We start from the raw sequence: 11,986 nt of genomic DNA, 5'->3' as shown, positions 1-11,986 counted from the left end.
ATTGGTTAGTCGAGGTGAGGGAAGGTACATCCGCTGTGTCCTGTGGCAGAATGTGTGTGTTTGTGTGTGTGTGTGTCTTTCGTACGTTCTCCCGCATGTATGTGGGTCAGTTCCTCATTTCTGGTCTTATTCAACCAAATCTGCTACCCAATCCATCACATCTGATCTGATCATTTCCACGTGTTTCTCCTCTGACCATCAACACCCAGGTGCCAGCATGTTCTAACCACAGAACCAGATAACAAGACACGTGTCTGTCACGCTATGTGGCACCGGTCTTACCTGTCCCTAAATCATCTAATCGGAGGAGAATCTGTCAGAAGTCAGAGTGTTACCCTCTCATGCGGCTAGGAGGAACATTTTGTCAGAGGGGGCATCTCATGACATTACCCTGGTCCCACAGCAACACAGCGTTATCTGACCTCCCTGAAAGAGGCCCAACCTCCCGCTCTCCAGTGTCAACCACCTCTTCCTGATGATGCTAATGTCCTAGTGGTGATAACCAGGTTATTTGTACCAGGCCATACGGCCGGGCTTCCCTCTCAGCAGCACACTCACAGGACTCATCATCAGTGGTGTGAGTGTATGAGTTACTGGGTCACGTAATACAACAGAGTGTGTGTGTGTGTGTGTGTGTGTGTGTGTGTGTGTGTGTGTGTGTGTGTGTGTGTGTGTGTGTGTGTGTGTGTGTGTGTGTGTGTGTGTGTGTGTGTGTGTGTGTGTGTGTGTGTGTGTGTGTGTGTGTGTGTGTGTGTGTGTGTGTGTGTGTGTGTGTGTGTGTGTGTGCGTGTGTGATTATTTATTTTGTAGTCCTCTGTTTGCACAAGTCAAGCGTCATTGTAAACATGTTCAGAATGGGTCCTGTCATGCGTTACATTGTGGCCTTAGGATACAGACCGTGGAGAGTCAGTTATCACAGTGGTAAAGACTGGAGCCCATTCTGACAAGATACTTATCCCCATAGTTATGAGTCTCATCAAACAGTCTGTGTTAGATGTGTTTCATAGTGAAAGCCAGGACCTCACTGTCCACAGGCCTTAGAGAAACAATAATAATGGAACAGGGTGCAGACAGTTGCCCCTTGACACTGATCTAAGGTCAGTTTTACCTCCCCATTACCCTGCTGGTTTAGGTTAGGATTGGCAGAGGACTGCTGATCCTAGGTATGTGCCTACAGAGTAACTAATGGACACCCACCCACACACACACTTTATTTAATACAGTCAGCAAGTAAAAGCTCATCAAAAGAAAATGTCCACCATCTCAGAGTCCAAACACTCATTTCAGGCAGCAACAACTGGGCCAGTGGAGGGACTCTGGCAAAACGATCACAACATGTTTTAGCACATGATTATATCATGATTATATCTAAACCTACTAAACAAATCCCATGTTTTTAATCCGTCTGACTCCCTGGCGTCTCTTACACAACGCCCATTGTTGTAGTTAGTTATTTATTTAGACAGCAGATTACAGCGAGTCTGGACAGATGTGGACAAGAGGTCTGCCTCTTCTGTGGCGGTCACCAAACAGCCACACCTAGAGGCAGAGTATGGCTACTGCAGCATGGGTGAGATGACTGCAGTCTACTGGTGGAAAATTGTTCCATAAATTCGAACAAATGTCAACTCATTACACAATCTCATTATGCTGAAAGCTTTAGTCCTTCCTGCTTTAGACTTTGATGGCACCGTATCAATATGGAGAAAGAGGCTAAGCTCACTTCTGATTCCTCTCCCCTGAGGGGCCTGGTTCAATGGTGGCCAAATGTAATTGCTTTTATCAGAGTGCTCCCTATTTAGCCCCGGACTTCCACAAGAGTTCACTCTCCTAGATGTGACGTAAAGGTATTAACCGAGAGAGAGAGGAGTTTCATTTCAATAGATATATTTTATGTAACCGAACAGGCTTAGGCCGTATATATCAGATGAATAGACACACTAAAAACGGTCCAATACACAAAAGTCCAGATTTGCGGACATTTATATTTTCACTCCACAAAAGCCTCGCACTAAAACAGCCAGTCTGGAAACAAAGCATTGCTGTTATTATGGCCTAATTCCCGTGATCTGAGGCGGAGAGAATGACTCAATGACTGTAGGTTATTGTTAGCGGGATATCAGTCACAGCTGCTTCTGTCTGGCTGCTGAGCTCGGTGTCTCAATCTCACCAGACGGTGAACTGCGCCTGTTCCCGACAGAACCAGGACGGTTTAGTCATAGTTGACTATAGCCTACACAGTGGGGAAATGATTCAAATGATTAACCTCTGATAGTCTAAGCCTTGAGGGGAGGAGGGCATCTCTTACGCAAAGATGGTCATACCATGGTTCATGTAGCTATTTGATGTAGAATATTAGGACCCCTGTAGGTATAAACAAATATATAGTGTCTGTCCTATATCTAGGAGATATAACAAAACACATATTTAACAGCTTTTTTTGTTGGCACATGTTTTATGTTGGGTATGTTTTAAAGCGGTTACCTTCAGAGTCCTGGAAGACTTGTGGGGGGTCCTACAGCAAAACGTGATAACCTCATCAGTTCATAGAGTGGTCATATTAGTTTGTAGCCCAAACGGTTGGATGCTACGTTTTTGTGAGAAGACCAATTTTCGGGATGTCTCATGGTGTGACAAACGCCCCTGTAGCTTGGCCACCTTCCAACACAGATGCGGAAGGCCGACATCGGCAAATGCGGTGGATTGAGACGCAGCCCCTGCCAAAACAGATATCCCTGGCTTAAACTGACGGATTCTGATGGGGATTTTTTTATTATGTTACTTAGATTGGCGCACGGGATTTTAACAGCCTTTGGGAATAATCATAAAGCAATCACTTTAAAAAGATCACTAAAAAAGTGTCTATGTCTGTCACTCCTGATGAGACAGTCCTAAAACAATAGTCTAGCCTTCCCTTCATTTGCCTGCAGGCCTACTCTCTTACCCAAAGATCTTTCCTACCATTAGGCCTATAATGAAGTAACATTCATCTTTCTTGTGGCGGAGAAACTTGCTAATGAGTCCTATACCGGGACTTCCTCTTGTCTCTGGCTATTGTATCTGTCTATCATGAAATGCAGATTGTTGTATTTTATTCAAGCCCATACCATCAGACTGCTAATCATACACTACATCTGCTGTGGGGGGCCATCTCTCTGTCTATCTTCCTTTATTCCACTTGCTACATTCAAACATCAATCCCTGACCTCTGACCCCTACCCTCTGTCATCCTGTTGAATAATGTCCCTGGTGGTGACTGTGACATCACACAGTCCCTCAGTACCACAGCAGACACCAGGCAGAAATGGGCTTCCATTGTTATGTAAATTAGGGTTATGATTCAACTGCTTATCTCTTGAAATCGGACCATGTAAAGGTATGGTAATGGGATGAAAACCGTGCCAGACAACTTTGATATGGAAAATCTCATCATATGTAAATTATGAAACATCATTAGGCCTATCTACAGACGTGCATATACCAGCCAGGTACACATCTCTCTCTCTCTCTCTGTCTCTCGTTCTCCATCTTCTTTCTTCTCAGATTAGTATATTGAACAGAGAGAGATCAGCTGCTGATTAGGAACTTGAAAGAGCGGGATGGAGAGCGTGAAAGAGAGAGAGAGATTGAGAGCTAAAGGAAGGGATAGAATGAGAAAGAGAGAGAGAGAGATTGACAGCTAGTGACTGCAAGGTGAGGATAGACAGAGACAAGGTTGAGAAAAAAGCCTAAATCTCCGAGAGGAAGAGAGAGAATCAATAAACACACAGACACACTTGTTAAAAGTAAGACTCGTTAGATGATTATTTTGTTATCTTGATCATCAATATAACCTTTGTTATGGTTTGTTTATTTTACAGTTTATTTTCAAGTTCATTGAGATTCATTCCAGTCGAAGGTAAACATGATTGTAATTGTTGTTTCCAACACTATTAAATGCTTTTGTTTGTTTTGCCAGACAATACAAACTCTCACACACACTCATGCTGTAAGTAGACATTGGACAACAGTCGCACAAAGGAAAATACACGGACGCACTCGCGCAGTGCGGGTGCAGTAACATACACACACACACACATACACAGTAACATACACACACACATATACAGTAACATACACACACACACACATACACACACACACATACAGCTCTTTCACACAAACGTGTCATGAGAAACTGAAATGAGCTCTCACTCTCTCAAACAAACGTACAGACACACGCCCGCGCACACACATACACCTGATCATACGCACTCTCTCACACACCTTCAAAACATAAGGAAATGTAGAAACACTTGCATATCCACTCTTTCACACACACACACACACACACACACACACACACACACACACACACACACACACACACACACACACACACACACACACACACACACACACACACACACACACACACACACACACACACACTCTTGATATCGTGTCTAAGTTCTTAAGTGCAACATTTGAAGAGGAATTTCCCCTTAGTTACTAATCAGCTCTTCTACCCCCCCCCCCCACACACACACTTCACTAGCAGAACCCAGACCCCCATCTCACCCCCCACCCCACACACACACTTCACTAGCAGAACCCAGACCCCCATCTCACCCCCCCCACACACACACTTCACAAGCAGAACCCAGACCCCCATCTCACCCCCCCCACACACACACTTCACTAGCAGAACCCAGACCCCCATCTCACCCCCCACCACAAAGCCATACATACTGTATACATACTGATCTCAGCCAACTGTCCTCCATGCCGGCACCACGTTTCAATGACAGTATCATTCCAATGTGACGGACTGGAAACATTTGGTGCAACACGGTGCTTATTGAAATTGTAAATCTCAAACCACGTTAGTGGAACTCCTTATCCTATACAGTACTGCATGTCTCTATCCCAGTCATCCCAACGTTAGTGGAACTCCTTATCCTATACAGTACTGCATGTCTCTATCCCAGTCATCCCAACGTTAGTGGAACTCCTTATCCTATACAGTACTGCATGTCTCTATCCCAGTCATCCCAACGTTAGTGGAACTCCTTATCCTATACAGTACTGCATGTCTCTAGCCCAGTCATCCCAACGTTTACCCCTTCCCAGCGCCCCAAGATACACAACAGCAAAATAAAAAATACAAACACAACAAGGAAATTCAGCTTCAAGTTTGTAAAAATGCTTACATCACATTTCATTCCGTCAGAGTTCAAGACATCTGAAAAATCCATTCTCGACGCGTGAAAGTTCTAGAATGTCTGTGACACGGGTCAAGACGTGCGACCTCTTTGACCCCTATAGGTCAGACGTCAGCTCTGTATCCGATAGGCCATCCATACCTTCATCATCATCATCTTCAGAGCTTCTACAGTAAGCCATGCATGCCCTACTACAGTAGACAGCCTGTACACATTGCAGTAAGGTAAGGTGTTACCATGGCCCACAAGGTGACAGTTTCTAGTGAAAAGAGTTAGTCAAGAACCATGGTAACAGGTCAGTACAGTTCACATTGTTCAGTAACACTTCATTTTACAGTCCTCCTTCAGACAGTATTTACCTAGTATTTACTAAGACGTAATGGCAACAATATGTACTTTCTGGTACCTATACAATGGGTAACTGCCAAAATGATTGTTTCTATGATCCCAAAGAAACCTGTTTTAGGAAAATACCATGTCAATAGAGGACTGTAGGATAAAGTTTAACCCATTGTTCTCCTGTCCTCCCAGATACACTGGGTTTGTATGTAGAACCTAAACCCAAGGTTTATTTAGGGTTGTCTATATGTTCAGATACACTTGGTTTGTTCAGTTACTTAAACTTAAGACATGTACAGTATGTTGCTGTGTGTATTGTCAGTACACACACACACACACACACACACACACACACACACACACACACAAACACACACACACACACACACACAGAGTGATTCTAGTTCTAGTGTGTACGGTAAAATACACAGAAGAGTTTGGCATGTAGAGTCTGTATGTAGTCCCATTCCATCCGATTCCAGGAGAGAGGAAGTAGTCTGTGGTATGTAGTCCCATTCCATCCGATTCCAAGAGAGAGGAAGTAGAGTCTGTGGTATGTAGTCCCATTCCATCTGATTCCAGGAGAGAGGAAGTAGAGTCTGTGGTATGTAGTCCCATTCCATCCGATTCCAGGAGAGAGGATGTAGAGTCTGTGGTATGTAGTCCCATTCCATCTGATTCCAGGAGAGAGGCAGTAGAGTCTGTGGTATGTAGTCCCATTCCATCTGATTCCAGGAGAGAGGAAGTAGAGTCTGTGGTATGCAGTCCCATTCCATCTGATTCCAGGAGAGAGGAAGTAGAGTCTGTGGTATGTAGTCCCATTCCATCCGATTCCAGGAGAGAGGAAGTAGAGTCTGTGGTATGTAGTCCCATTCCATCCGATTCCAGGAGAGAGGCAGTAGAGTCTGTGGTATGTAGTCCCATTCCATCCGATTCCAGGAGAGAGGAAGTAGAGTCTGTGGTATGTAGTCCCATTCCATCCGATTCCAGGAGAGAGGAAGTAGAGTCTGTGGTATGTAGTCCCATTCCATCCGATTCCAGGAGAGAGGAAGTAGTCTGTGGTATGTAGTCCCATTCCATCTGATTCCAGGAGAGAGGAAGTAGAGTCTGTGGTATGTAGTCCCATTCCATCTGATTCCAGGAGAGAGGAAGTAGTCTTTGGTATGTAGTCCCATTCCATCTGATTCCAGGAGAGAGGAAGTAGTCTGTGGTATGTAGTCCCATTCCATCTGATTCCAGGAGAGAGGAAGTAGAGTCTGTGGTATGTAGTCCCATTCCATCCGATTCCAGGAGAGAGGAAGTAGAGTCTGTGGTATGTAGTCCCATTCCATCTGATTCCAGGAGAGAGTCTGTGGTATGTAGTCCCATTCCATCTGATTCCAGGAGAGAGTCTGTGGTATGTAGTCCCATTCCATCTGATTCCAGGAGAGAGGAAGTAGAGTCTGTGGTATGTAGTCCCATTCCATCTGATTCCAGGAGAGAGTCTGTGGTATGTAGTCCCATTCCATCTGATTCCAGGAGAGAGTCTGTGGTATGTAGTCCCATTCCATCTGATTCCAGGAGAGAGTCTGTGGTATGTAGTCCCATTCCATCCGAATCCAGGAGAGAGGAAGTAGAGTCTGTGGTATGTAGTCCCATTCCATCTGATTCCAGGAGAGAGTCTGTGGTATGTAGTCCCATTCCATCTGATTCCAGGAGAGAGGAAGTAGAGTCTGTGGTATGTAGTCCCATTCCATCTGATTCCAGGAGAGAGTCTGTGGTATGTAGTCCCATTCCATCTGATTCCAGGAGAGAGGAAGTAGAGTCTGTGGTATGTAGTCCCATTCCATCTGATTCCAGGAGAGAGTCTGTGGTATGTAGTCCCATTCCATCTGATTCCAGGAGAGAGTCTGTGGTATGTAGTCCCATTCCATCTGATTCCAGGAGAGAGGAAGTAGAGTCTGTGGTATGTAGTCCCATTCCATCCGATTCCAGGAGAGAGGAAGTAGAGTCTGTGGTATGTAGTCCCATTCCATCCGATTCCAGGAGAGAGGAAGTAGTCTTTGGTATGTAGTCCCATTCCATCCGATTCCAGGAGAGAGGATGTAGAGTCTGTGGTATGTAGTCCCATTCCATCCGATTCCAGGAGAGAGGAAGAGAGGTCCTCAGTGTACAATCCAATACAATGCATTCGATGACAGTATTGCTGTGTGCTTTTCTGACCTCTGAGATCAGAGATAATGCTATCCAGGAATGAATGAATAAAGGACAAACATGTCTCTAGGGGGTTTAATGATGAGCCAGAGGTTGTATCAATGTGTATAACAATGTATACAACCACTGACCTGGAACCTATAGCTGTCATTGTATTGACACATATTACTACTCTGATACAGCACTGTAGCGCCCTCTCCCTCTCTCACATTAGACTGGGTGGTCCCACTTCCCAGTTCAGAAACCGGGATCCAGACTGGCTTTTCATACCAGGCTGCTACGGTCCAGATCAGACCAGATCACATGGGTGGAGGACCACTAGATCCAGTTCCACAGAAGGGATCCAGACTAGATCTGGTTGAATCCAGTTGACAGAACAAAAAGGCAATAATTGAGTTCATTTCAGTCAAGTTCAATCAGTTCAGTCTCCGGTGCAAGAAACAGGCAACTAGCCCTAAGAAGAGAATTGTGTCAGCCAATCAGATTGCATGAAAAAGTGTCACTGTGTTTCATTGCGATCAGCTGCTCCAATAGAAAGTCAGGTCCTCTTCTCCTCTGTAATAAATGCTGTATGCAGTGTGCATGTTTCAACAGGCTACCTCCACCACATGTTGAGACACACACACTCTGAAACATACCTACACATGCAGGCCCAATGTCCAAAGTCATAAAAGGTCTTCTCTTCATGCTCTGTGTGAATGTCGTCTTCTAAGCAACACACACACACACACACACACACACACACACACACACACACACACACACACACACACACACACACACACACACACACACACACACACACACACACACACACACACACCCCCTTGTCAACCAATGTCATTCAGAAGGTCTTCTAACTCCCTATTTTCCATGTTCCCTTAATCTCCTGTCCCCTTTCCCCCAAATCCTCAGTCCTCGTCATCCTTCACCCCTCCTGCCCAAGCCCACCCATGGCTGGTTGGTATGGCGACACTGATGGGATGGCCGTTGCTAGGAGATGGTGATGGCAGCGAGAAGGAGCGTCGCTATGGTGATGAGTAGGCGATCCCTGGATGGGCTGCTTCCACTGACACTCTTCTCCAGTTTAGGAATCTCAGGGTTAAAATCATCTACATGGAGAGAGACAGAGAGACAGAGAGAGAGAAACAGAGAGAAACAGAGAGAGAGAAAGGGAGACAGAGAGACAGAGAGAGAGACAGAGAGAGAGAGCGAGAGAGAGACAGAGAGAGAGAGCGAGAGAGACAGACAGAGAGAGAGACAGAGAGACAGAGAGAGAGAGACAGAGAGAGAGAGCGAGAGAGACAGAGACAGAGAGAGAGCGACAGAGAGACAGAGAGAGACAGAGAGACAGAGAGACAGAGAGAGAGAGAGAGAGAGAGACAGAGCGAGAGAGACAGAGCGAGAGAGAGATAGAGAGAGAGACAGAGAGACAGAGAGAGAGACAGAGAGAGACATAGACAGAGAGACAGAGACAGAGAGACAGAGAGACAGAGACAGAGAGAGCGAGAGAGAGACAGAGAGAGAGAGAGAGACAGAGAGAATTAGCAATCATTTTATTGGGAAACAGCACATCTCACACACACACACACACACACACACACACACACACACACACACACACACACACACACACACACACACACACACACACACACACACACACACACACACACACACACACACACACACACACTAACACACTAACACAGAGAGGAACCAGTGTAGTCAACACTCACACACACTAACACTCTGAGACAGAGAGGAACCAGTGTAGTCAACACACACACTAACACTCTGAGACAGAGAGGAACCAGTGTAGTCAACACTCACACACACTAACACTCTGAGACAGAGAGGAACCAGTGTAGTCAACACTCACACACACTAACACTCTAAGCTGTCTATTATAAAAACAGTGCATCAGCATGACAGAGAGAATGAACACAATGTGTCTCCATTACTGAAGTAAGTCTATAGTCTGATTATAATGACACACCGTGACTCTGCCACACACTGCCACACACACACATCAAAGCACAGACACACGTACACAGACACAGGTACACCTGGCCCAGGACTAGAAATAGCTCCTATAGTCTGGTCTGTGTGGTGATGATGCGTACACATGGGCTCAGGCTAGGAAAAGAAGAAGGTGTGTCCAGGTACACGCTCAGACAGAGTAACACACCCTTCGTTTTATGTGGACTTGATTCATGAGATGGGAGGGATGCTGTAGGCCACAGTTCAGTCTATATAATACAACTACTTATTTTCTCTGTGTTTTCCCAGAACATCAGACTGGTGGCTGACACCATGGCTGCTTCTGAATGGCCCCTATTCCCTGTACAGTGCACTACTTTAGACCAGAGCCCTGGCCCAAAGTAGTGCACTATTAAAGGATACAGGGGAAGGGGTACACTATACAGGATACAGGGGAAGGGGTACACTATACAGGATACAGGGGAAGGGGTACACTGTACAGGATACAGGGGAAGGGGTACACTATACAGGATACAGGGGAAGGGGTACACTATACAGGATACAGGGGAAGGGGTACACTATACAGGATACAGGGGAAGGGGTACACTATACAGGATACAGGGGAAGGGGTACACTATACAGGATACAGGGGAAGGGGTACACTATACAGGATACAGGGGAAGGGGTACACTATACAGGATACAGGAGAAGGGGTACACTATACAGGATACAGGGGAAGGGGTACACTATACAGGATACAGGGGAAGGGGTACACTATACAGGATACAGGGGAAGGGGTACACTATACAGGATACAGGGGAAGGGGTACACTATACAGGATACAGGGGAAGGGGTACACTATACAGCATACAGGGGAAGGGGTACACTATACAGGATACAGGGGAAGGGGTACACTATACAGGATACAGGGGAAGGGGTACACTATACAGGATACAGGGGAAGGGGTACACTATACAGGATACAGGGGAAGGGGTACACTATACAGGATACAGGGGAAGGGGTACACTATACAGGATACAGGGGAAGGGGTACACTATACAGGATACAGGGGAAGGGGTACACTATACAGGATACAGGGGAAGGGGTACACTATACAGGATACAGGGGAAGGGGTACACTATACAGGGAATAGTGGGGCCATTTTGTTTGTACGCCATGAGAAAACATGTGTTGATGTTCTGTAGTGGTTGTGTTGTAAACATCCACACCTCCTCTCCCTTAATAAGCTACATGATGCTGTTAAACATCCTGACTGTGCTGTGACTGAGGTTAGAAACAGTTTGACCCTTCTGTGACCGTGGTGTGTGTGTGTGTGTGTGTTTGAGGGAAAGAGGTGAGAACACTCTGTTTCTTCGACCCGGCGACAGAACCTTGTTATGGCGGTGCCAGATACTGTGGATGTGGAGAATCTGAAAGAACCAGTTTTGGAGTGTGTACCTGTCACACACACACACACACCACACACACACACACACACACACACACACACACACACACACACACACACACACACACACACACACACGCTTCCATGAACGTGAGTATACTGTATGTTGCACAAGGGTTTGTTGTGTTTGTCTCCCTGTGTTACTGTGTGTAGGCGGGTGTGACACACCTTAATCTTTGCACGCACTCTGGGGTCAAACACCAGGTCACACACACATCGGACGTGTCGTCTGTAATAATGATTCATCAGAGAGCCATGAGACAGCTCAGACACCAATAGGGGTTAGTGTGTGTTATTGTGTGTGTGTCTGTACGTGCTCCATCCCTGGTTATGTAAGGTGTGTGACAGATGAACCATATCACTGAGACGCTGTTTGTAAACACACCTGGTCTTCCATGAGGACCATGTGACCACCTAACCATTGGCTATCTGAGCACCCTGTGCTGCGCCACCCCTATGAGGTGTCATAACACCCCTATGAGCCTTCGTAGCACAGCTATGTTGATTAAGGCAGCCCTCTGCACCTCTCTGATTCAGAGGGGTTGGGTTAAATGCGGAAGACACATTTCAGTTGAAGGAAAGTAAAAGCTGTGAAAACTACCCAACATGTTTCTGATAAGATTTCAGTTCGGATTGGATGCACATTTGATGTGATTGAAATAGACTAGTGTCAGCTTTATGATGCTAATAAAGATAGCACCTTCACAGACAGTCCCGAACCAAGCATTCATTCTCTCAAGATGCTGAAAGAAATACATCATATTTCTCCACTCCTGTTCCAGTAAAAATGTACATTTGG

General features: G+C 45.8%; 1 protein-coding gene across 1 annotated transcript in view; it reads right to left on the bottom strand.

The window, feature by feature from the left end:
- Nucleotides 1-4,671: 4,671 nt before the first annotated feature.
- The window catches only part of LOC106595655 (ephrin-A3), a 136,200-nt gene continuing 128,885 nt past the window's right edge, over nucleotides 4,672-11,986 (bottom strand). Inside the window, exon 5 of the mRNA XM_045698809.2 lies at nucleotides 4,672-8,848. Within this exon, the coding sequence (XP_045554765.1) occupies nucleotides 8,730-8,848 (119 nt within the window). The 3' untranslated portion in view covers nucleotides 4,672-8,729. The remainder of the gene's footprint in view (nucleotides 8,849-11,986) is intronic.

This window comes from Salmo salar, chromosome 02 (assembly GCF_965601325.2).
Source record: "Salmo salar chromosome 02, fSalSal1, whole genome shotgun sequence".
Taxonomy (NCBI): domain Eukaryota; kingdom Metazoa; phylum Chordata; class Actinopteri; order Salmoniformes; family Salmonidae; genus Salmo; species Salmo salar.
Note: the sequence above shows the minus strand (reverse complement) of the source record. Positions and strands in the feature narration are given on the sequence as shown.